The 27,017-nt window shown below is 43.4% G+C and overlaps 2 protein-coding genes, 1 non-coding gene and 1 pseudogene across 10 annotated transcripts; 2 read left to right on the forward strand and 2 right to left on the reverse strand.

Moving 5' to 3' along the window:
* The first annotated feature begins 360 nt into the window (after positions 1-360).
* LOC109616854 lies at positions 361-5,542 on the forward strand (annotated as a pseudogene).
* An 8,603-nt stretch (positions 5,543-14,145) lies between these two features.
* Positions 14,146-22,974, reverse strand: wtap (WT1 associated protein). Of its 7 annotated transcripts, none has more exons than XM_010902131.4 (8): positions 22,910-22,974; positions 21,488-21,525; positions 21,325-21,380; positions 21,169-21,227; positions 20,065-20,192; positions 18,397-18,575; positions 15,668-15,822; positions 14,146-15,325 (listed from the first exon to the last, which is right to left on the reverse strand). In XM_010902131.4, exons 2-8 carry the CDS (start codon positions 21,515-21,517, stop codon positions 14,676-14,678), a joined length of 1,257 nt encoding a protein of 418 aa, XP_010900433.2. In that variant the 5' UTR covers positions 21,518-21,525; positions 22,910-22,974; the 3' UTR covers positions 14,146-14,675. The 7 variants fall into 7 exon arrangements, with proteins under 7 accessions (XP_010900433.2, XP_010900431.2, XP_010900432.2 ...); XM_010902129.4 differs by lacking the exon at positions 22,910-22,974 and adding an exon at positions 22,698-22,819; XM_010902130.3 differs by lacking the exon at positions 22,910-22,974 and adding an exon at positions 22,393-22,689.
* Positions 15,453-15,587, reverse strand: LOC114829449. The gene has a single exon (XR_003777366.1). It is a non-coding gene; the product is annotated as a small nucleolar RNA SNORA22 (small nucleolar RNA).
* A 241-nt stretch (positions 22,975-23,215) lies between the features above and the next one.
* Positions 23,216-26,673, forward strand: sod2 (superoxide dismutase 2, mitochondrial). 2 transcript variants are annotated; one of them, NM_001304004.1, is given in 5 exon segments: positions 23,216-23,332; positions 24,602-24,804; positions 25,071-25,187; positions 25,917-26,096; positions 26,226-26,661. In NM_001304004.1, coding segments are annotated over 5 exon segments (681 nt in total). In that variant the 5' UTR covers positions 23,216-23,297; the 3' UTR covers positions 26,372-26,661.
* The last annotated feature ends 344 nt before the right edge of the window (positions 26,674-27,017 follow it).

Below are 27,017 nucleotides of genomic sequence, written 5' to 3' on the forward strand. Positions count from 1 at the left end.
CGCCGGGGTGGCCAGGACAGGAGAGGGCGCCGGGGCGGCCGGGACAGGAGAGGGCGCCGGGGCGGCCGGAACAGGAGAGGGCGGTGGTGGCCAGACCCCGGCAAGCTCAGGTGGTGCAGGCCATTCCTCCACGGGCTCAGGCGGCTCGGGCCATTCCTCCACGGGCTCAGGCGGCAGAGGCCACTCCTCCACGGGCTCAGATGGCAGAGGCCATTCCTCCACGGGCTCAGGCGGCAGAGGCCACTCCTCCTCGGGCTCAGGCGGCAGAAGCCACTCCTCCACGGGTTCAGGCGGCAGAGGCCACTCCTCCCCAAACTCGGGAGGCACGGGCTGCCGCTTCTGGCAAATAGGAGGCACGGGATGCCGCTCCTGGCAAATAGGAGGCACGGGATCCCGCTCCTGCCAACTAGGAGGCACGGGATGCCGCTGCTGGCAGGTAGGAGGAGCTGGCTGCCACTGCTGGCAGGTAGGAGGCGCTGGCTGCCCCTGCTGGCAGGTAGGAGGCGCTGGCTGCCGCTCCAGGGCAGCAGGGAACAGTCGGCGCCGTGGCGCAGGGACTGGGGTGGCGGAAGGCCGCGGAGCAGGAAGCGGTGCGTGCCTAATGGCCAGCCTACAGCCTGGCCAGCCCGCACGGGGTCGAGGAGGCACCGGACCTAGAGGGGGTGCCGTCATGACCCTCCTTGGGTTCCCCCATAGCCCCCCCCTAAAAAAATTCGGTGGAGGGCCGCGGACCAGGTGTTGGGCACCTCGCCCTCGAGTGCTGTGCTGCCCTTTTTGGCTGTGCTCTCCCAGACGAAGGGAAGATGTCCCTCCGCAGACTGAATGGGTACCGGGCCAGCAGCTCCTTAGTGATGGTGATGCCTCGTTGTCTGCACGCCTCCCCAAGTACACGCTCGACGTGTTCCACGGTAAAGGGAGCTTCCCGCTCCAGGTCTCGATAGAGAAACGTGCCGAGCATGCACTCGAGGAGGCAACGATTCCTCCTCCGTATTAACCTGCTGGTTCCAGTTGTGGTGGATCATTCTGTAATGCTCTTCTTGTGGTGTAGTGTTGGGCAAGGAACCAGGCGCAGGCATATCTCACTTTGGGGGTTTAATAAACAATCAAAACAAAACCGAACAACAAACTGAAAACTATAACCACAGACTGAATGAAATCAAAGTGTGTGACAGTGCGTCTTAACAGGTGTCAAAACAAGTCCGGGATGCATTTGTGTGATATGGGAAACTGAAGGTGCATGGAACGATGGCGCTGCTGCTCACCTAACCGTGACACACATACAATGTTGATATTGCCTACAGCCAGGCAATATCAACATTTTAATAAATTTTAAGTGCTGTGTTGTGCACAGTATGGATGCGTGAAATTTCCTAAATGTAATTAGCCAGTGAAAAATGCATACTGCACACCCTTTGTTGTTCGAGCATTTTAATTGACATGGATGGAAATATCTGTTTGAAATGTAAGACAAGGGGAGAACAAAATATTTACAGTTTATATTTATATTGATAGTTAACAAATTGGGAATACCCACGTCTCCCGGTACCACTCCAGTATTTGCAGGTGTGTATATATTGGGATGATACGCTTTTAGATTTGAGACTTTTTACCTCACTTTTGAACTGGAAGGGGGAGAAAGATCTATTATGTAGCCTACTTCACGGGCTTCCTTTACCTGGCAGTCAAAAGCAATTTTTTTAGCTATGCAGGTCAGGGCCCTTGGGGTGCGGGGGCCCTCCCGCCTCGTGGTGGCTGCGGGGTTTCCCTGCCGCCAGTGCTATAACAATACTTTTTTGTATTAAAAAAGGCAGTCCTGAAAAGTCTTCAAATAATTGTGAGTGTATTTGGCCCAATCCTAAATTGACCCAATGTCCTAAACACTATTCACCTGTTGAAATCTGAGAGGAGTTGATTGGTTTATGTATGGTGAATCTAAGGGCTTGTTAACATTACGTTACATTTTACAAGACATTTCAAAGAAGACTTCAGATGGTAGATTATTTTATGTATACTTTCAGATAGACGAGTATCATGTTGATGGTGCAGGACACAGGCGCAGGGAGAGCGGAGGACATTTAATAACAAAACAAAAACATGACAAAACAGAACAACAGTGACAGAAGGCTTATGCCAAACAAAGCCTGACAAGATACACTGGGAAAGGAGGAACTTAAATAGGAACACTGATTTGGGAAACAGGTGAGGGCTATAAACAAGAAACTAGTGTCCGTGATCCAAACAAGGGAGAGAGGGCGTTGTATCTCACTGGCACGGCAATCCTGTCGTGCTAAGACGTGACAGTACCACCCCCCCACCCCCCACCTCAGGAGAAGTGGGGGAGGGTGGGAGAGTCCAAAGGCGGCAGCCGCCAATCCTGGTGCTCCGCCAAAGTCCACGGAGCCGCAAGGAAAGGGCTCCGTGAGCAACCAGAACAGCCAACCCCCAAAACATGAACCAGAAGTGGCCGGCTGAGGCCACACACCGGAACCGACTACCTGACAGTGGGGCAGGGCATCCGAGGTGCACTGGTCCCTTTGGCAGCTGCTTGGGCTGATGGTCTTCCCCCAAATCCACCTCCATGGGCCGGATCTGGAGCCGGAACACTCATCATCTCCTGCGATGCGGGCACTCCCGCAAACAACAAACCCCGGACGTGACACAGAGGTAGTGTGCGCCACATTTTCGATAGCCGGTTGAGGAGTCTTATGGCCTGAGGGAAAAAACTGTGAGTTTGGAAATGCGTGCCTGATGCTCTGGTAGTGTCTACCAGAGAGCAGCAGCAGTATGAATAGACCATAGCCTTGGTGGCTGTAGCCTTTGATGATGTTCCGTGCTTTCCGAAGGTATCATTTACTGTATGGTAGATGCCTTGCACGGACGGGAGATGGCAGCTGAATACACACTCCACAGACTTCACCACCCTCTGGAGGGACTTGTGATCGGAGCAGCTGCCGTACAAGGCAGTACTGCAGCCTGAGAAGATGCTCTCAATGGTGCACCTGTAGAAGTTGGTGAGCGTTTTTACAGAAATGCCAAACTTCTTAAGACTCCTCAGGAAGTGTAATTGCTTTTGGGCAGTTTTCACAGGTCATTCATTTATGCAGGTGCAACCCCACAGGCACAAAACGTACTTGGCAGCAATTGAAGATGAAATGAAAAAATATACCTCAAACAGGAACGTATAATATCAGTCCAAACAATTGTGATGCTATTTAGCCTCCCCTACCTAATTCAACACTTTTTAGTGGCTACATTCAACATATATTTAAGTAGTGAAATTTAAGCAAAAAAAAAGTACAATTCTTAAAAGAATTACAATTCTTTGCTGGTTTATCTGCACATTAATGCTGTGGAAAGACTTCCTATTCACATAATCTCCTTCATTTACTGAAGGAGCTGTGATAGGAGTACGAGTGCTATCTATGCAGCCCATCCCTGGACACCCTAAAATTTTTACTGATTAGTGCTTCAAGTCTCAAAGCTTCATACTTAATAAACAGATTATTGCTTAGACTGGTAACTGCAATTCTGTGGAATTATTTTTTGATGAGTCTCGTGGGTCTGTGACTTGTGAACACTACAAAAGTGTACATAAAACATTTCAGTGCAACAGTCACATCTATGACAGCCCGACTGAGATGGTTACCTTGGACATAATGCTCAGCATCACCGATGTTAAACAGAAAACTGCAACACAAAGAATTTGTTCCGAACTGAGAGCACATCCACAATGTATAATAGGAACGATATGAGGGCTAAGAATATTGTTCAGATAAATCAGGCCCGGATCCACGAGGATGCAAAGCCGGGCATTTTCCCCCCCAAGATAGAATCTGTGCCCACCCCCGTTTTCCCTTAAACACTGCAAGTAGTAAATAAATTAGATAAATTAGAAGGAATTGGATTTTGATTAATTCCAAATAGTCAATGAATTAATTTAATAAATTAATTTAATAGCTAAAGAGAGTATTACATTTACATTACAAGTATCAAAGATAAAAGTTCTCAAGATGTTTGCAAGAGCAAAGATGCAGGCAGAACGGAAAATACAAGAGAGAGCTTCCCTCTGGTTTATATCCCAGAACTAAAGGCATGGGGGTTGGTTAACTGACCAAAGGATAACAAACTATTAGGGATACATTCTGATCTGGGGCCCGTTCTTCGTACGTCGCTAACTCAGTTAGCTGGATTTGATTGTTGACGATTTGGCATGATCTTGGATCGTTTGGTTCTTCGAAGCTCATCCTAGACTTGCTGTCATAGCAACAGGTCCGTAAGCTTAAACCTGCTCGGGAGCAAGCTTATTTCATGTAAACAGGTATCGGGTATTGCGGGATAGACAGGATCCTTTAGCCCAGCGCGAAAGTGTAATTGTTGAGAGATACCGTTTTTCTTGTGAGGGTGTCATTTACATCATTAATTTGTTGGAACCACACATTAAGTGTTCAACACAGAGGAGTCGGTCTTTGACAACTGCACAGACTGTGTGTATTGCCCTGAGATTCTTTGCGAGTGGCACTTTCCTTTATACTATTGGAGACGCAGAGAACTTAGTGAAAAGTGCTGCCTGTCGTGCCATTCGCAAAGTTTACCTGGCACTCAAGCAGTTTTTAGGGGTTTTTGTGGTATTCCCAAGCCACTTAAGACCCCAGGTTGTAAAGCAGATTTTTTTTGCTATTGCAGGTACATTTATAATTGTTAATGACATGCAATCATGACCATGCCAAAAAGTATGACTAACAGTATGTGGCATTCAGGCTTCCCTAACATGATTGGTGCCATAGACTGCACACACAACCCCATCAAGGCCCCATCTGGCCCAAATGAAGGAGATTTTGTGAACCGAAAGGGCGTTCACAGTGTAAATGTGCAGGTAAGTTACTATTACAATTTATAATATTCCAGATTAGTAATATATTACATTAAAAAAAAAGGAATGAAATCAAAAAGTATTCAGTTGACCGACTAAAATCTCTCAGATGGTGTGTGACTCTATGTTCCATATTACAAATGTGGAAGCAAAATGGCCAGGATCAGTGCATGACTCAAGAATTTTCAGAGAGTCACATTTATGCACATTATTTGAACGTGGTAAGGGAACATAAATGTCAAGCTCACAATATTACACACACTTATGCTGAGCCTAACAAAACTGCATTTTTCCATTATACAGGGGATTTTGATGGGATCCTGCTTGTAGACAGGGGCTATGCCTGCAGGCAGTATTTTATGACGCCCTTCCCTGACCCAAACCCTGGACCACAAACCTGTTACAATGCAGCTCTAGCCAGGACAAGCACGCATTGAAATGACCTTTGGGCAACTAAAGGAAAGATTTCAGTGTCTGAAAAGTCTGAGGGTTGCACCTGACAGGGCCTGTGACATAATTGTTGCATGTGCCATATTGCATAACATCGCCACTATCAGAAAGGAGAGGATCCCTGTGGTGGGGGTGCAGCCTGATGATGACCTCCAGCCAGTGCACTTGGACCAACCTAGTGGCAGAGCTGCACGGGACAGAATTGTGGAACACCATTTTTGAATGTGTAATAAAAGACGACAAATATGCTTAGTTCCCGGAGTTTTATTTAAACAATTCTTTATAAAGAAAAGCCAGCAAGTCATCTTTAGCCTCCAATAAGAGATAGTTATGTAAAGTCAGCAATACTACTATGTGTCAAATGGTGTATTAGCACTTACTCTGAAGGTCCTTTTGAAGCAACTCTATCTCTAGAGCAATTTTTCTCTTTTTCAAGTTGTCAAGTTCAATTTCTCCTCTTAATTAATTTTGTAAAAGAAAAAAAAAAAGGTCAAAACATGCAACAAAAGTAAAAAGTAAAAGTACAACACTGTCCACCTATGTATTAGTTCTTTGTGCAGACTCTTCTCCAAGCCTTTCTGTAAGCCTTTCTCTAGGTGTGGACTCCTGCAACTCAAATTGCAGACAGAAAGAATAGGTACACAAGTAAGCTATATACAAATTAGTGTTATTTATGCACTTACAGGTTCTTCCTCCAAAGGACAGTCTTCTGAGTGGGTTTCTTCACTGTCCTGTGCAATGGAAATAAATGGGTATTACAGAGTGTTGCACTTTCTTCCCTTTATGCAAGTTAGAAAAAGTACACAACTTACTGCATATGCTTCAGCCACCACTTGCATGGGAACAGGTAAAAGTGTTGGTGTATTATGTAAAACTGCACAAAAGAGGGGGGGGAATTGTCATTACAACTAAGTACACTGTAAAAAATATAATGTGATCAATAACTCATGGCAACATATTTTGTATTAACTAAAAGTTTAGAAGTTTTCACTTTCACAAAGAGTTGAAATGACTGTACCAGCCATTTGGATTATACTTCATTTAATGCAGCAACAAATACTTTTACAGTGTACTAAGGGTATTGAAAGCTCATTTAGCCTACCAGTAATGAAGGTGTTGCTGCTACTGGTCCCTGTCTTTGGGTCTGAGGAAGAACTGCCCCCAGGGATGCCCTCCACAATGGTTCGGTTTTCATTCAATCCAAGGGCCAGCTCCTCTGCTGGGGTATATTGTGGTGGTGCAGGACCACCACCTGTTTTTTTTTTCAGCCTTTTTCTTGGTGGCTGTTATAAACAGACAAACACATTATTTAACAGTGGCTTTTAAAAAGAAGGAAATAAAAGTGGCTTTTTAAAATAAAGAAAGTATGAATTAAAGGCTACCATTTTGTAGAATATTCTTGTATTTCACTTTTACTTGTTCCCATGTTCTAGTGGGTCCAGTGGTGGCTCTGACATTAAAGAAAGTAAATATTAAATTATTAAAATGCAAAAATACATTCTGTAGAAAATGATAGAAACATCTACTATGGACAGCACTTACGCATTTAATTTTTCTGCTCCTTTTTGCCAGCCCACTCTCCTGGCTTTTGCCGACTTTGAGGTGTTCCCTGTCGTTTTAATTAACGACTCAAATTCGGCATAACCTTCCATTACAAGCTCTTGTTCTGCTTGGGAGAAAAATTGGGCACGTTCTTTGGCCATGCTGAACAGCCAATAGCAGCGTTGCTGATCAATGTTTCTACTGTCGATACATATCCCCTTTTAAGCCAACACATGAACGCGCAATTATCTCAGATAACTCAATCCAGCGATACTAATCATACACAACAGGTGTGTTCGAAGAACCCAATTAGCCGGATCATGATTAGCACGATGATATCATCTTGGATGTGTCATTTGATCTCGGATGTAATAAGCGACGTATGAAGAATGGGCCCCTGTTCTGGGGTCATCTCACAAGACAGAATGGTGTTATCTTGAAAAGCAAGCAAGCTAGGCAATAATAAGCAAACGTTTTAGTCCCTGTATTTACAGTTTACAGAAAAATCTCAAAACCATTATCATTCCAATTATTGCATACGAGGACAGAAAACAAGTATATGGGTATACATGTGTAGTGTAATGAAACGTGTTTTGGAAGGTTTGTTAAGGTGCTGTGGTGTCTGGTGTCTCAGCTCAGTGGGACATCCTCCTCTCACATCAATGGGCCTATTTGCTTCCTGAAAGGAACAGATATACAGGGTGGGGACCAAGGTAGCCCCATCCACTCAGACGAACCAGGAGTGAGGACGGACCAATCAACCAAGTAGAAATATGACTTTCGTTGGATTAACTGCACTGATGTTTGGTCTTTTAATGTGTGTCCCATAAAGAGATAAACTCTCCAATAGTTTTCAATGCTGTACATTGTATGTATCGTTTAAATCTTTACTGGATAAATAATTCTGCAAGACCAAGGGTCTAGCTTTGGATGGTGCTAATTGAATATATGTAAATGTGTGAATGCTGGTTTCTTTGTTTTCATTGTTTTAGCCAAGTTGAGGTGATCCTATTATAGATGCAATGGGGGAGTTTGGAAACAGTCTGTCTGGGTGGGATAAATAGGGAAGCACGATGTGATTTGGTGTCTATCTTTAGCAGAAGCTCCTAGCATACCTTTGTGCTACTGTGTCTTAAATACTTATGGTATATTTGGGCTGCATTTCCATTGGTGCTTTACCCCTGTACCAGGGCTACAGCAGCGATGTATTCTAATGTTGGCTCTATACACTTGGGACCAAGGACTTAAGGAGGGAGTCAGGTGTGGAGGGAGAAGTAAACTATCAACACAATTTGGTTTTCCGGTTATGAAAAAAGGCGATATTTTTCTGTTAGTAAAATAAAATAAACAAAAACGCCATACTCAGTTTGTTTATTATAGGCTCTGTGCACAAGCGTATGGACGAAGTTCCGCTTTAGCCAGATGTAGGCATGTCAGTTTCCGGTTTACTTAAGGCGATCACCTGTGTCGCCCAAAATTTCAGTTTTTAGTAGATGTCTCCAAGACCTGCCTAAAATAAGCATTAGTGATGTCCATCGAATTGTTGATGCCTGGTCCCCTGCTCCAACAAGCAAGCAGAACAAGGGATTCAAACTCTACGTATGGAGTTATCTGCACAACTACGAGGGTAAGTAGTTTACTGTGGTGTAAGCTAGTTAGCGATGGGTTCTTTTTAGTGTAGTATTAGGCAGGACAAGAGAACGCATAAAAATTCACCCTAGCCTCAAAAACGGCAAAAGAATGCTGGCTGAGCTGGAATGCTAGAGCGTCCCCATAGCAAGTGAATTGAAACGAACCTTCGTTCAGCCTCTTCTAACCTGAATTAAGCTTAAAATTCCATAGCCTCAAAAAAGCACCAAAACAGGGATCCTCTTTTATTTTACTACAGTAACCTCATTTCACAACGAAACTGAAAAATAACAACTGGCATAGGAAGTAAACATCTGGTCCTATATGATATTAATTGCGCTTAAACCTGCGTTACGTGGAAGTATATAAAAAAATCGCCTTTTCTGACTATTTCTAGTCTAGCGTTTGAAGTCATTGAATGGCGCAAACCATATTTTATTAAAAAGAGGACATTCTCCTGATTAACGATGCCCCACTTGTACCTTGAAAATTAAATGAGTGACGTACATTATATTAAATTTTTTTTCGTTCAACCGCATCACTCATCTTGTTGTGAGTTTAGGTGTTTACTAATGCGGATGAGTATTAGTAAGTAAACCGGAAACTGCAATGCAGACTTCTAGACAAAAGCGGAAGTTCATTACTACGCTGGTGCACAGAGCCTATACAGCCTTTGAACTTGAGTAATATAACTAATTTCTTCCTCAAACTCCTGCGACCGGCTCTTCTCCACCTACACCAATGACACTGCAACTGTAAGCCAGTGTATTCATGATTTAGTTAAATAAGTAGTTTGTCAAAACTATCTACCTCTTATGGAAGGTTTGGCATAATTCTGAGGTAATTCTGCGTTGTTATATGTTCTGCAGGCTATGTTTCGGTCTCAGTGCTCTATTGAGTCAATGGATCACCTTCGGTCGTCCTCTTTCCGAGTCTTTGCTTCCCTGTACTGTTGCTTTATTTGTCTTTATTTTGTCAGGGATCTGTTTGTAAGATCGGATTAATTATGAGAGGCCTAAAGCAAACGATACACATCGCTATTCGAATAGCACAACATGCCATGTTTTCACAGTACGTAACGCATCAACTCGCAAACCCTACCGTAAGTCCTAAAGTCCAGGGCTTGGCACCAAATGAGAACCAGGCTACTCGGGCATGGCCTAGTGGCCAACTGGCGCTGGTCTGTGTCAATGGTTAAGAAAAAAATCATGACTTTAGGGTAAAACACCAGTGTTTGGCACCATTGAAAACAAGGCATTGGTAGACTAGTTGCGGGGACGTTGAATCGTGTTGGTATGTAACTATGCTTTGTATTGTAAATGTATTACCTGATTGGAATAAAATGTATTACTTTGGAATATAGATTACTATTGCATTCCTTGTTCATCTCCATACTCAAGCACGTAAGGCTACTGGTAATTACACACACATATGTAAGTCTAAGCGACCAGACTTGGCATCCCTGAGTCCTGGATCTTTTTTCCAGCTTGGTTATCACTCTCAATACAAAGTATTGTATAACCACACTGCTCTACAGCTGGTAAGTGGTCATCGGTTGACCCTACCTCCCATGCTGACAGAATAAACCGGAGAGGGACACCTAAATTTAGGTAGGTTCCCTTTTTCTCCTTTAACTTTCGTTGAACCTGTAATGCTTGGGACCCAAGTACTGTTGACCTATACTTGTAATGGTATCAACAATAGGTCCACGGTGTCACCCCAGAGACTGCCTCAAGCATGCCCTGCAGTTTCTGGGTTGTTCCAAGCCTCAATATTTCAACCGAAATTGCTGTCGAAGGGCAATGCTTTTCACACTCTGGGGGGTTATACATGCTCTCATGGTGCGGGAGTTCAGAGTAATGCCAGTAAAGATGACCTTTTCGCTTGGTGTGAAGTTGCTTATTTTGTTGTTTACAGAGAAGCCCAGCGCTGCGACATGGGACATTGTAAGTGCTGTGCTCTCAGATGCACGCTCACGAGAGGCCGCATGTACGAACAATCTTTATCCCCTATGGGTGTAGGAAGCTGAAAGCTGCACTCACACTTTTTGTAAGGCCCAAGGAGATAGGGAGAGGCCATAGGATAGTACTGTGAACTGGTACGATTGGTTTCAGAAGATGAACCAGAGAAAACATCTGTAATACGGAGATACAGGGTTTTGAAAGTAAACATCTTTTAAATCCAGAGAACCAATTCCCTAGGATTACGGTCTTTGGAATTTCAACCTTTTATAAAGGGTGAAAGGAAAACTATTTTAAAAAGGTTTAAGATCCATCCATCCATCCATCTTCTTCCGCTTATCCGGGGCCGGGTCGCGGGGGCAGCAGTCTAAGCAGGGATGCCCAGACTTCCCTCTCCCCAGACACTTCCTCTAGCTCTTCCGGGGGGACACCGAGGCGTTCCCAGGCCAGCCGGGAGACATAGTCCCTCCAGCGTGTCCTAGGTCTTCCCCGGGGTCTCCTCCCGGTGGGACGGGAAAAAAAGATGCCCAAGCCAAATCCGAAAAAGATGCCCAAGCCACCTCAGCTGACCCCTCTCGATGTGGAGGAGCAGTGGCTCTACTCTGAGCTCCTCCCGGGTGACCGAGCTTCTCACCCTATCTCTAAGGGATCGCCCAGCCACCCTGCGGAGAAAACTCATTTCGGCCGCCTGTATCCGGGATCTTGTCCTTTCGGTCATGACCCAAAGCTCATGACCATAGGTGAGAGTAGGAACGTAGATTGACTGGTAAATCGAGAGCTTCGCCTTGCGGCTCAGCTCTTTCTTCACCACGACAGACCGATACATCGACTGCATTACTGCAGAAGCTGCACCGATCCGTCTGTCAATCTCCCGTTCCATCCTTCCCTCACTCGTGAACAAGACCCCTAGATACTTAAACTCCTCCACTTGAGGCAGGCACTCTCCACCAACCTGAAGTGGGCAAGCCACCCTTTTCCGACTGAGGACCATGGCCTCGGATTTGGAGGTACTGATTTTCATCCCCACCGCTTCACACTCGGCTGCAAACCGTCCCAGTGCATGCTGAAGGTCCTGGTTAGAAGGGGCCAACACGACAACATCATCTGCAAAGAGCAGAGACGAAATCGTGTGGTCCCCAAACCTGACACCCTCCGGCCCCTGGCTGCGCCTAGAAATTCTGTCCATAAAAATTACAAACAGAACCGGTGACAAAGGGCAGCCCTGCCGGAGTCCAACATGCACTGGGAACAAGTCTGACTTACTGCCGGCAATGCGGACCAAGCTCCTGCTTCGGTTGTATAGGGACCTGACAGCCCTTAGCAAAGGACCCAGGACCCCATATTCCCCAAGCACCCTCCACAAGATGCCGCGAGGCACACAGTCGAATGCCTTCTCCAAATCCACAAAACACATTGGTTGGGCAAACTCCCATGAACCCTCCAACACCCCGTAGAGGGTATAGAGCTGGTCCAGTGTTCCACGGCCCGGACGAAAACCACACTGTTCCTCCTGAATCCGAGGTTCTACTATCGGCCGTATTCTCCTCTCCAGAACCCTGGCATAGACTTTCCCGGGCAGGCTGAGAAGTGTGATCCCCCTATAGTTGGAACACACCCTCCGGTCCCCCTTCTTAAAAAGAGGGACCACCACCCCGGTCTGCCATCCCAGAGGCACTGTCCCCGACCGCCACGCGATGTTGCACAGGCGTGTCAACCAAGACAGCCCCACAACATCCAGAGACTTGAGGTACTCTCACCATGGGCAACTCCAGAGTGGTGAAGAGTCCATCCTCTCTCAAGGAGTGTGGTTCCAGAGCCCAAGCCGTGCGTAGAGGTGATCCCGACTACCTCTAATCGGAACCTCTCAACCTCACGCACTAACTCAGGCTCCTTCCCCGCCAGCGAGGTGACATTCCACGTCCCTAGAGCCAGTTTCCGTGTCCAGAGATCGGGTTGTCTAGGCCCCTGCCTTCGACTGCCGCCCGATCCTCTTTGCACCGGCCCCTTATGGTCCCTCCTGTGGGTGGTGAGCCCACGGGAGGGCGGCCCCACGTCACCCGTTCGGGCTGAAGGCCGGGCCTTCCCCATGGGGGAAGGCCCGGCCACCAGGCGCTCGCATTCGAGCCCCAACCCCGGGCCTGGCTCCGGGGTGGGGCCCCGGCTGCGCCATACCGGGCGATGTCACGGTACTCAAAATTTTATTCTTCATTAAGGGGTTTTGAACCGCTCTTAGTCTGACCCGTCGCCTAAGACCTGTTTGCCTTGGGAGACCCTACCAGGGGCATATAGCCCCAGACAACATAGCTCCTAGGGTCACTCGGGTACTCAAACCCCTCCACCACGTTAAGGTGGCAGTTCTTGGAGGGGGAGGTTTAAGATCTAGAACTGAATTGTTTTTTTAAATTACAAAATGCATGCAAATCTATAGGGCATTATGTGCTTCAGACAATGTTTTGAATGGAGCTATGCTATTCATCCCCTGTGGCAAATGGAAGCTGCACAACTGCACTGGTGGCCTGAGCTCATCAATCTAAAACATGCTTGGTTTACAAGGCAATTTGCATAGGCCACTTGGTGTGTTGGTTGGCTTGGAGTTTGCGGGAACATATGTGCTTAATTTTTGAAATCATACATCTTTTCACAAATTACTCTTCACATTTGCTTTAAAACACCATTAAAAAAATTGTGGCTACAATTCACAATTTTGATAATGAATTACACACAACAATGCACTGAAATTAGAACTTTTATTTTGAAAAAAGTAAACCCATAATATCCTATTGCTAGCAGAATGGTAGTCTTCTGTGGTGTTGTCAGTGGTTTAGTGGCAGTAGCTAAAAATCTGCCTGTGTCAGAAACACTACTGCGATGGAGACAGCCTACTTGAATACAAGTCCACATTGTATCTAAATTGGGTGGCCTGGGAACCAGCAGCATGGAGGGGTGCCCCAATAGAAGACGTCACTGGTTATATTTTTCTGGTGGGCAGAAGCCATAGCTAGACCAGAGTTCCAGTTCAATTGCTCAAACTACTTGCCCCAGTCACAAAAATTTGCCAGTGAGATGTTTAGGTCTCAGGCACCAGTCCATGTGTGAGCAGACTTAATTATCATTCAGTTACAAAACGTTCTCAATTGTTACCAATCAAAAATCCTGGAATAGAGCAGACAGGATTCTATATGACTTTCTATTTGAACCTAAAAGCATACTGAACAAACTGTGGTGCTCAAAAAATGGTTCTAGAAGACTTAAATGAACAACATGAGTAGTTCTATAAATGAAATGTATATCTGCTACATACAAGAACATTTTGCAATATAGCTAAATATAAGGGCATACTTTAAAGTGGGCTATCTGAAATGTTAAATAACTGTCAGTCTCAGTCAGGGTTCGTTCAACTGCTGTAGCTCCTCCCTGAAACATTATTTAAAATGACAAGAGATCCTTTGACAACTACGAAGAACCGTCGGCAGTAGCAGGTATATTTATAAGCGCCATCAACTGACTAGGAAGACCTGTTCAGTTAAGCATGGCAGCCTCATGTGGTATGACTACAAGGTCTGTAGCTGGCATTACATTTTCACCTAGGAAGACATACGAATTTGTTAAATGGCTGGACATTATCCATACAATAATTTGTCTCTGCTTAAGAAATTAAACGTGTTCTGAGTGTCAATGGATAAGAAAAGTCCCTTTCATGGTCATATTAAAAAGTCTTTATTGATATTTGGTCAGTACATGAAAGGATGGAAGTCAGAATGAGTAACAACGTACATTGTGTAGAAACTACACACAAGTCAAACAGAAACTTAAAAACGCATTTAAAAAACCCAAAGAGGTCAGAATCTAAAAGATGACATCCTTGAACATTTGCAAAGCTACTAAAGTGAACTATGCTTTATTCACTTTTATTGAGAATGAAAACATCAGATGCTTGATTTGAATTTGTCAAACAAGAATGTTAGGGGTCAAAATGTTTAAGAAACCAAGAGACCAAATAAAAAAATATCTAGCATGAATCATACAAAAACTCAATATCTGCATACATTAATTTTACATAATGTTCCTGTTTAGCAACACAAATTTCTTTTAACTTGTGGCAGAGGTATCACGATAGGCAAAGGAAAGAGAAATTCTGGACAGCTCTACTGACTAAGTGTTTGTTGTTTTTGTCTCGTATAAAAAGGAAAGACAGATGATGTGTTATTATAAACTAAAGTACATTACAAAACTGAGCCGGTGCTCGAGTCCAGACCGTTCTGAGCATGCCGCGACCCTGCAGTCCTGTTGCCCTTGACCACTGGGGCAGCCTTGTCCTCGTGCGGGTCAGTGTTGGAGTCTGTGTCGTTCGAGTGCTGTGTCAGGGACGTCTCGCTGCCTGTCGGAGAGTCCACGCTCTCGTACCCTACACTTAGTTGGCTACCGAAACCCCCTGGTCCTGCACCGCCACCGGCCTGGCCACCCGCTTCCGCGCCATGGTTGGAGAGTTTCGTCTCACCCTCACCGGGGCTGGACGCCATAGGAGACGGAGGAAAATCTTCCTCTGTGCTGCTAACCTCACGGTACAAGCTGGGGGTGGCTGCTGCACCCCTCTGGGACGACGAGCTGCCATTGCTTGGTCCGTTGGAGACTCTCCCGCAGTCTTTCCCTGTCTGGGCGGAGGAGGGGGTGGAAAGCTGCTCGGCCTGGCCGGGGGGTTCAGCCGAGGGGCTGGAGGGGGAAGTCCTGCTGGGCCCTGGCCCAGAAGAGGCAGTCTGAGCTGGGTTCTGGGAGAGCTGCTGACGGGTCTCCCGGAGCTGCTGCTGGAGGACCAGGATGGTGCTCTGCATGCCCTCCACTTCCTCGTCCAGCTGGATGATGAAATCGTTCAACTCTGGACAGGACGAAAAACCGACAATGTTGCAATACAGTAAGGCTGAAGAAAAACCCAAGAACAAATCTTTCTAATCCAGGAGGACAATACGCTTGGTTTACAAACATTTCTAACAGATGCTCCTTCACAATGTACTAGTCTGTTGAATACATTTGGAGGAGAAAACAGCTCCTCCAATGCAGAGGTTACAGACCGCATTTTACTGTAGCACAGATTAAAAACCAAGGGAGCTATAAAGCACACATGGGTCTTCAGTGTGCAGATAAAGAACATCTCAAATGTCAATTTTTTAACCAGTGAACCCAGGCCCAGGTAGATGGAGTTAAGCGATCGTGTTCTCACCGTCCTGGCTGCTCTTCAGCTCCTCACTATACTTCTTCTGCAGGGCCAACTCTGCCTCCAGCTGGGCGATACGTCCCTGGGACAGCTGCCTCCCCAGTTCCTGGTTCTCCTGGATCAGCATCCGACACTTGGCCATCAGTTTCTTCCCCGTCTGGCTGCAAGGGAGACAGGGCCTCACATCACACAATGAACCAGGGCACAGCCAACCGCCGCCCACTGGCAAGGACAGCCAGATCAGTCCAGTGACCTAACAGGGCGGTTGCTATACGGCAGTTCCAGGTTAGCATTTCGTTTTGTGGTCATGTTCTGTAGACTCAGAACACCTCACACTGCTTGGAGGTGTCTAATGTTGCAGGGACCACACAGATCTTCTGAGACGTGCGGAACGACTGAAAGAGAGAGGCTACCTGAAAGAATACCATCCTCCAACACTATGAATTCTGATCCAGCCATACAGCAAGTTTCCATTTCCAGAAAGGCAGAAATTATAGGTGCAAACGATACCACAGACCTACATTACGATTAAACAGTGGCATTCCTATGCAGCGGCATACAGTACCTTTTACCTTTTTTGTACCCCTATGCACATTCCACAACAAGTAGGACGGCATACTTTTGGTAACCGCACGCCCATCTGTACTTTCAACAGCAAAGAATCGGACTGCCAAAACCAACTGGCTTCCGTTGGTGTGAGAGTTACTCAGTCAGCACCTTGGACAAGGTCACCGGAGGTAAAGATGCTCTAACATTCTGTCGACTCTTAAAACAAGGAAAATGCATGCTTCAATTGCATTGACATTTCACAGAGGAATCATGGCTGCTGGAGAAATCTCAACTTCACAACAGTCACCATGCTTTACTTAAAATCTATAAACTCTGCATGTTGCAGACTAGAGATGGCCCGATTCCTAAAAACAACAGCTTGGACTAGTTCCCCCAGAATCATGTAAAAACCATACTATTGACAATGAACTGCAAGAAGGGCAACCAATGAAACATCCTCTTTGATTACATTTAAACTCATGGCAGTCACTTTGGAACTGGTATCTAAATAGAAGTTAATACTTGGCAACAACGCATTGTCAAACAAGAATGTTGCATTCAGTTATTACATTAACATGAGTACTTTTGCCCATTAATAGAATTACATTCATCAGGTATTAAGGAAAAATACACACTCCCAGAAAAAACTGGATAGTGGATTTGAAGTCTAAATGATTATAAAACAGTCTTGTTACTTTGATAGCTACCATAGAAGTTCAAAGGCTATCATCTATTTTAGCTTGCCACCAGAAAAACATTAATGTGAATATGTTTTGGAAAACTACTTCCAATCACTTATTCCCATCAGTGCTTTAGCACACAACACCTCTAAATCATTCTACAGGTGCTCCTACCACAAGTGTTGTAATTATATCAACTATATCAGCCGTTAACCAAGTTGCGGTGAGGTTTGAAATTGAACCAAGTAGAATCAATTAATTGCATTTTGCTTATAAATTAACCCACCCACCCACATAAGTTCTAAAGCAATTGGTGGGGGGACGGGGTGAGGTGAACAACAACACAAATACAGAAGAACAATATCATATTGAACTGAATAAATACATTCTCATGAAATTGTAACATTACTCATTTCACATGTGTAATTATGAGAAATACAGAAAGAACTCCTGAACCAACTGCAGTGTTCTTTTTTTGTGTTTTAAACCAATTTAGAAAACCTCAAGTGTTGCATTAATTAGTAAATAGCCAGGCAGTTGCACTTTGTTCCACTCAAATCACCGAATCTGAGCAAATCTTTTATTTTTTCCCTACACACTGCAGTGAGTGTAGGAGCATTTCAGTGAACCAAAATAGGAAAGTAAATGTAACGGCAACATAAACAAGTCACAAAATAAAAACATGTAAATACACTCTACCCGTGTGTGGGGCCCGTGCTTAAAGTCACAGGCGATTTTGACACTTGCTTGCGCACACGCCTCAACCAGTCACTTCTTTACTGAGGGTCTGGCTCCCCCCTCAGAGTCTTAACACATAACACTGGCTCCTCCCACCAAAAGTCTTACAGCTTATCTTAGAATCTTCCCCACAGTACTTTCATTGTATTCTACAATCTGTCCAAGAGTCTTAAGAGTCTCAGGAGCACTAGCGGTTTCCACTGTTAAATGTCTTTAGCTAGCGGGGACAGTCTTTAAATGTTCAATTGGGGATTTAGGCTAGGGGTGCTCTCCCTGCTCCGGCAGTTTGCCCAAGGCTGCCTCAATCTCCACCATAACCCCCACCCTCCCCCATTTAATATAGCAACTGTCTGGCTTGGGCTGAAGGGGGGTTGGGGTGGGGGCAAGGCATATCCGTGTCGGACGTGACCACCTCTTCAGGAACAGTCCCGACTCCTTCTGGGCCCCTGGGCGGTGAGGGGTTAGGAGGAGAGAGAGAGCTGAAACACAAGTGTCACCTGACCATACTGTCTTTTTGTCATTCAGTTTAGATTATGTGATATGTAGCAGGGGGACAACACAAGAGTACACAAAACATGGATGGCAGTTTGGTTTTTTGGTGTGTTTTTGGTTTGAGCTTTTGGTAAAGTCTTGTGGTGAGTACAGCATTTCTCAGCCTTCCCCCGCACCATGATTCCTGCATGCCTGCAGTGGGGGTGGGGGGAGGGGGTGTGAGGAGCTCTTGGCTTTTTTGGAGGGGGGTAGGGGAGTTATTTTGATTGTCTTTACCTATCTGGTGTAAATTTCCAGGCACTCAGTTCATTTTGGGCCTGCTCCAGTTTGTCTTTAGTCTGTTCCAGTTCGCCCTTCATTTTGAGGAAAAATAAGTTGATGGCCGGGTCTACCATGGACGACCGCAGTTGGGCTGCACTGGGCTGCTGTGCTTGCTTGAGGTACTGGATCTGGGTCTGCAGGTTGAAAAAGACCAGTGTCAATACAAGCACATACTCAACATAGAAAAAAAATATCAAATAAAAATAAACGACTGACTGAATCTACAGAAGCGGCAATTATGGGGCTTATGACAGATCTATACATTCACAGAGGCCTATACTGTAGCCAAACAGTTACAATTATTAAACTAAATTGGCAGCAAACAACATTTACAGTAACAACCTGGGAACAATTAGGTTTAGCCTAACTGCTGCCCCCTTCTTGCCTTCAGCAGCAACATCCTTGTTAAAATCAGCATTTCCTTATAAGCCTTTACTCAGCATAAATCGAATTGAATAAAACAGTTTATCACCCTAATAGCCAGTCAGTTTGATGGACCTCAGTTGCTCAACAGGAGGAATGACATGTGCGATAGTAAAGCGGCTGGGTAAGCAACAGGGCTGTCATTCAGACCGTAAAAGCTGTACAAACCAATGCCTCACATTGTCCATATTGAATTTCCATCTGAGGCTTACCCATCACCAGTGGGTCTTTAGGTTTGATTTAAGCAGCAGTGTTATTTTATTTCTATCAGGGTGTGACACTAAAGACTTGGGAGAGGCAGAGAAAAATGATGATTGTTAACAGCCATGACATGATCGAGATCACTGCTTTGTGAGGGGTGAGGAGTAATCCACCCCCCGACACATCATTACACATGGGTCTGTTAGTCCGTAGAATGTTGTTTCACCATGATTTCACATCTATGTGGTTAATCGATGAAATCTGAAAATGGTGGCATAACGCATCATCAAGTTCCATTCTCTGGATTTCATAATGCTGTACATACGGACAGGTAAAAAATGCTAACAGTGATCTCTCTTGACTTGCATAGCGACCAGATTTTTGAGCTAGAAATGCAGTTTGATTGATAGAAATCCTATATCTGCACTATTATATTATGTTGATTTGATTCTAATGATCTAGCTAGCCACTGAGGCAAGCACTTAGCCAACCAGAACGTCTAGAGATTTCTGCAATGTGGGTTCTGTAGTTAATGAGTCTGAGTTTTTAACTAATTGCACATTGATTGCAAACGTACTATAACTACAAAATACAGAAAAATGTCACAACATGGATTGTTCTCATATATTAGCATTATTTTACTAGGTCGATCAGAGGCCTGTGTCTTCTAGCTGCAGCCACAAACTACTGTCTTGTTTGCATTTCCAGAGACCATGACTGCCCCAGGTGGGTACATCCCAGGTGGAAACTGAACACTGTACCATTCTATCCTAGCACAGCTTAGCTTAAAGGGTCAAGATCGACACTTGTATTTTAATGAAGACATTAGTTGTGCATTAGACCGTGGCCTTCAGGATACAAAGTCACAATGAACCTCTACTAGCAATTATATTTTGATGCAGAAAGTGAGACGCATTTTGAGAAGAGTTACTCTTTAAGCTAAAACAAGGCTTACATATAAATCGAAAAAATAAAAAAATATTGTTGGGAGAAACGTACTGTACACTCTTGCATTTCCTGCTCCTTGGTTGCGAGCCGCATGACCAGGATATTCTCCCTCCGTGACGCCTCCTGCTGCTGCTGCTTCAGTTTCTCCTCAGACTCCTTCAGCCCAGTCACATCGTTCGCTGAGACAGTGAGCAAAGAAATAACAGTTGTAGTGTTTCCTCATAGCATAGTGTGTGATGCAAAAAAGTTGTCTGAAGCAGTGGTCAGACAATATGCATTTAACCTACTAGCTTAATCATTACATGGATCCTAAATGTGATCTTTCATCTGGTTAGTGTCATACTGATGAATTTTATGTAAAAATAAATAAAAAAAACAACAAACACAGCAAATATAATACAGGCACAACTGTTGGGATAACGCAGGACAAAATGCCCTTCAACTAAAAGTTTTCTGTCTCCGCTATTTTTTGAATCACTATGAAAAAAAAGTTGAAGCAGGGTGGAGTATTACCCAAAATTTCACTAGAACTGACCGATGTTACTTTTAACCCAACTCCCCACTGAGCAGTCAGAAAAATGCTGAGTTTTTTTTGTTATCCATGCTGCAGCAATAAAACAGGCCTTTTAAAATAACATAGTTGACAGTGAGAGTTTTTCAAGACCCCCATCATCTTTTTAAAACAAAGGCCACCAAAACGGTCATTTTCCAAGGATTGCATTTCAAACTGTTGTGCAGTACAAGCTTGTTTAGTAAATCGAAACATTTGTAAATTAAACAGTGTTAAATTTATAAATTACGTTTTTGTGAAAATGAAATGAAAAGTTCTAGTATCTTTAAAGTGAACACTTTCCCAATGTTCCATATTTTTTTCAGTGTGGCGCAGTAATAATTTTGCCCTGGCACAGCACCACAATTAAATAAACACAACTAGTTTAGAGCACAGTTTCTCACTTCAGTGTTGATTAAAAAGTAGCCATATAATTAACAGAAAGAAACCTCAAAGGGAGCGGAGTAATACTTAAATGGGTTATTGGAAAACTGATAACCAAAGTCTATCATTGTTCATCATTTCCCATCCTGTCATTTCACTCTTCTACTGAACTGTAACTTGGTGAAATGGGACAGTAGGCCTACACTGCATAATTAACTTACAATTAAGATCAGCATATTTGGCCTCCAAGATCTGGACGTAAGCTTCATGTTGTTTCCATCTACAGGATAAAATGTAAAGAAAAATGAACACATATCCTCAAACAATAATCCAGCCATTCACCAACAATCCCGGAATTCACGGTTTAATCAATTTACCTCACACACAGCTCCTCTCGGGTCAGGGTCTTCATGTCAGATTCACTGAGGCGAACCTGAATAAATGAAGATGGCGAAAACAAGAGTAAGCAAGTAAAAGCTTACAGCTGCATAAAACTATCAATACTGGAAACTTGGTTTCCAAATAAACTGCAACGCTCACCTTCTTTGGAAGAGGTTCCTCATTTGTCATTCTGAGCGCTGAAAAGGAAGTGAAAGTAGCAATTAATTCAGCGGAAGTTTGCCTTTAATGATAATTCTTGAACTGCTCGTAAGCAGATCATGCATATTGTTTTCTTTTTGCGGTTCCTTGAGCCGGAGGCACACCCTTAAGGCACGTGGCTTGGCATCTTAAACCTGAAAACGATTATCTAGGTTACTATTGCTACAATAATGTAGTTGCTTGTAGGGACTGAAATAGTCCAACATTTGAATTTGCATACGTCTGTTGACGCATTGTTATATGCGTGTTGCTGTTTAACGTTAAGTACCTCAATACAGTACAAATAAAAAACGTTACTGGTTGCTAGTTAGCTTAAGTTTACTAGCTGAACTGTACGTTTAGCTAGCGATAGCCACCCGCCATACTCAGTTAAAACTAAGGTTATCTAGGTTAATTATCTTTTATCGATAAACATGGGTAACGATTTTATGTGGTGTCGTTTTAATGTTCGTATAATTAATATAATGACAAGCCAACTGGTATGTATTAATCATATAAAATAATTTGCTAATGTCGTTAGCTAGGTTAGCAAACATATCTTAAGAGAACAAAAAATACGTTACTGTAACGCTTTACCATCTCTTAGCGACCAACGTCACAAGACTTACGTTTGGGCTCAAATATTACTAAGTGTTGCCTAATTAGATCTCTTATCTCTGAACATCCATCGCTTTAAATTAAGTTATTTTACCAAAACGTCCTGCTAGCTACCTGTCGATTCTTATGTTTTTTGCTTCTTGTTTTCACAAAATGGCGGAGAAAGGACATTCTCCCCCTGCATAAATGATCGGTCCTCTTCCTTTCGCGGAATCGTTAGCAAACCCCTCGTGAAGATTAACACTTACCGAACCCGTTTCCTCCAATTTTCGATACCAGTATATCTGGAACAACGTATTAGTGATATACAACTTTTCTATCGGAATGTTATAAATTGCAAAATGTAGCTCTAACTATTCGAATTCGTCTTGGTAGGGATTCGATGTCGCCGCCATCAAGGAGATGGCAACCACCGCCGCATCGCAAACCTCACCGTGCTGTAAGGGGCGGGCTGACTACATCACGATTCAAGATCAGAGATGCTATCCTAGTTATCACCACAGTATCACATACATTTTAACTACTATCTATGGAAACCATTTGAAGACAATACCTTTTGAGCTAGCAGCTATCATTAAATAGTTTTTCAACATGTTCTAAAACGCTGAACAGGATGTACTAGAACATGCATCAATCTAACAACATTAGCTACAGTTAACTGCATGTGCCTATTATTGGTTATCTGGACAGTTCAACGTTTTAATTTAAAAGTATTAGACAATATAGTAAATCGTGACACTGTCAACAAGTATATAAAGAAATCACCTGTCAAATTTGGTAAACCTAATAATTAGAAATGCAGCTTGGATATAAAAAAATAAAAACAAGGCAACCCGGAAGCAAATTGGAATGGTTAGACCAATGATTTTTAATGGGGGTGAATGTGTTTTTATTCTAAAAAATTACTGTATTTCGCTCTAATATTTACCTAATCAAATTCCACTAAATATAAGTATTATACAACACAAATACTTGTTTTTGGATATGCAGTTTTTACGTAAAGGTGATTTCGAGAAAAAATATTGTATTTGACGTGAATAACCACATAGGCCTCTTGATTATGGTATCTTCATACAGTGATGTTCGATTTCAAGGGCAGTTGTGCGTTGAAAGTTGTGAGTGGTGAACTGCGTTTATAGTGTCAAAAATCAGGATGAGCATGCTAAGCAGAGTGGGTCAAATTCGCAGGTAAAACAATTACATCAGGAAGTTTTACATTCGTCAACAAACCAATACAAATATATGTATCCTGTACATCATGAAGACCGCCAGCATGTTACGTTTACGGTTGCTAGCCTTGTATTCCATGAATGGTCTACATTTTGTTTGCTAGCGATGATCAATCTGAACTTTCTGAATCTTTTAAAACCTGGTTGAGGTGGTGGAATGGTTTGCGTCTAAGTCCAGGCCCGCTATTGATCCTAGTCCGTCCGTTTATTATCTGGCTATCCAAGTAGGTAACGCTAAATGGATTTAGGGAATTAAGAAATGGGAATGGCAGTATCTCTTAATAAACAATTCCAAAAAGCATAAGCAAACGTCTTAATTTGGTTGGTCAGCAAGTAGGTTGAAATGCATTTAAATGTTGTCAGTACCCTGGTAGTAATAGACAAATGAGACTTGGCTTGACAGCTAAACGTTCTGCTCAGGCAGCAACAGGCAACTTCTGAAATTCATAAAGTTCTATTTAATTTGCCAGGAAAAAAAGCAATTGCTATCTTTCAATCAACACAAGTAGTTCGTTAATCATAGACACGTGTGTATTCCCCAGAAATGTATTTCATTGTTCAAGTCTGCTAATTGGAACAATGATTGACCTGATGTGAACTCGAGCTAATCCAACCTTTGCCCAGGCTATATGCTAGGGCACGAGTGGCATCTAATTTCAAACTGGCTTACAGCAGCCATTAGGTTATTTGTTGAACTCGAACAGTTTGGCTGGTGTAAAAGGTTCACGTTACCCCAGTCTTAACTTTCACAGGATCGGTGGAAACAAGTCAGAGCAACAGGATACTTTTTTTCTTTTTCTTTACCTCAAGTTCTTTTTTAACATAAAAGGGGTGTCTTCTTAAGCAAAATAAAGAGCAGATAAACTAGTCACTAAAAGTACAAGTTGTCAGTTAGTCTAGTCCTCATGCAATGGCCTGGTTTTAAGGGAAGAGACACAATTGGCATAATTAACAACATAAGTGCAGTCCATTGTGCTCTTTTGTACTCAGCAGCCAGGCTTGGGATGGCACGCAGGGTCCAAAAAGCCCCCAGGCTGCACACACACTTACACTGGTTATGGTTTCCCATTGATGGTTAGTTTTTCGAAATTGTCCAGTTATAAACGTTTAGCCTTCTACACTAGTTCTTGCACAGACCAACCAAATGCCAATAGCTGTTATGTGTAGTGGATGTTGTAATATTGCCAAGTGTTGACTGATGACTTGTCATGATGTCTGGGGGTTTTAGGTGTGCTGCCACCCTGAGCCCAGCGCTGGGCACAGTGATATCGAGACAGAAGCACTCACTTCCAGATCTGACCTACGACTATGGAGCACTGGAGCCCCACATCAGTGCAGAGATCATGCAGCTCCACCACAGCAAGCACCATGCCACCTACGTCAACAATCTCAATGTCGCAGAGGACAAGTACAAAGAGGCACTGGCCAAGGGTGAGATGTCAAACCCAGTTGTTTAAGCCTAAAGGTTATTTACAATACAAGAAACTTTTAACATGATTGGTGAAAGATGAGGAGCAGTCCTATATTGACTCATTGAACAAACCCCCTCAATCCAATGCATAATAAAAAGACAATGACCCAAACTACCATTGCATGTCTTAGTTCTCTAATGTAGTAGTAGCAACACTGGTTCACTAGTAGTACTGAGGTTGTTATCACAATGACTGACTTGCACATGTACCTGTTATTTATTTCAGGTGATGTTACAGCACAAGTTTCCCTCCAGCCTGCTCTGAGATTTAATGGAGGAGGCCACATCAACCACTCCATCTTCTGGACAAACCTCTCCCCAAACGGGGGGGGGGAACCAACGGGTGAGTAGCTTTGGTTAACCTGGAGTCCTATTCTTGACTCATTACTCCATTGTATTTTTGGGAAATGTTCAGTAATAATCTTAATTATATCGAAATGTTTGCATAATCAACTACCTGTGAAAATCCAATAGTGTAAAACATTTTAGTTATCATTAAATAAATTCCTAATACTTTTACCATAGACAACAGTATTCCTTTGAATTAACCTACAATGTATTTGTCTATTTCAAATATATTAAATTAATTACCGTTAAACAATGAGACCATCAAATAGGTTGAACAGAATTTTTTTTTTTAGATGACGTCAACCCTCCTCCCGGTGACAATGCACCATGAGTGTGGGGGGAACTTGTACAGGTGATCAGTGTGGCAGGGGGGTAACTCAGTTGGTAAAGCATTCTGGGTTTGATTCCCACAGAGGAACAGTAAAATGAAAATACATGCACTTACTATTGTAAATCGGTCTGGATTAGAGCATCTCTGCTCAATGATAAAATATTACTGACTCACTGATTTGAGATGGAAATATACTGCCATCTATGGGTGCAAAAACCTGTTGAATCCCCACCCCGGCCTATTGTCTATTAGTTATATATTTTTCTTCTGGTCTTTTTTATCCTATTAAACCACTTTTTAATTTACTGAATTTAAGTTGTTCTGGGTAACACATTGGGAACGTGACTGCAAGCCATTAGTCTGAATGTTATCTGTTTCTCTTTCTTGGCACAGGTGAGCTTGCGGCAGCCATCAAGCGTGATTTTGGCTCCTTCCAGGCAATGCAGGACAAGATGTCTGCTGCCACTGTGGCTGTTCAAGGTTCAGGTTGGGGCTGGCTGGGTTTGGAAAAGGAGACTGGGATGCTCCGTATTACAGCCTGCCCTAACCAAGACCCACTGCAAGGCACCACTGGTCAGTGGCTTCTGGCTCTTAGTACTTTAACATGTTATCTTGTCCATGGCTGTCTGGAACCGATTTCATTTGGAAATTCCCAAATGTTTTCCTATTTCACGTAATTTTCATATTTAATTCTCTCCTCAGGTCTGGTCCCCTTGCTCGGTATTGATGTGTGGGAACACGCCTACTATCTCCAGTACAAGAACGTCCGGCCAGACTATGTCAAAGCCATCTGGAATATAATCAACTGGGAGAATGTGAGCGAGCGCTTCCAGTCTGCCAAAAAGTAGACTTAGCCCTCAGAATAACACATTAGCACTTACTTCCAAACCAAACTTTCCTCATGACAGACTTTACTATCCTAATAGCACACAATAGACCTACATATCCCAAATAAAGATGGCTGCTATATACAATGTAGGTGGTCTAAATAGCTTTTTGTCTGAAAATCTTTGATCAAAAACTGATGGGAGGCAAATATTGATGTAATATAATAATGTATTTCATTTGAATTGAATTGGCTTCTATTATGTAAATGTCTGTTAACTAATGTGAATGCCAAATAAATTGCAATGTAATTAATCAAACACAAGTATACTAGTTTGTATGTCTGTATACAGGTAATTATTAAAGTGTACATGTGCATTTTTTTCATTTAGCAGATGCTTTACCCAGAGCAGAGTTTGTGAGTAGAGGGAAGAGCAGTGCAAATTGACTGGAGCGTGGAATGATATAGGAGTGGGCCAGAATGCTGTCACTAAATATTGTGCCAGTACTGCTCTTTGTGGCACTCACGTCCACCTTTGTAGGATACTTCTGTTCAACGCCACTTGACATGAGTTTGCTAAATCTTTTATTTAAAAAACGAGTGTCTTACACAGATGAAAAGGTTTATCAGGTTTATATTTTGCTGATGTAAGGGGAAATAATGCATTT

Source organism: Esox lucius, chromosome 18 (genome assembly GCF_011004845.1).
Source record: "Esox lucius isolate fEsoLuc1 chromosome 18, fEsoLuc1.pri, whole genome shotgun sequence".
NCBI lineage: Eukaryota > Metazoa > Chordata > Actinopteri > Esociformes > Esocidae > Esox > Esox lucius.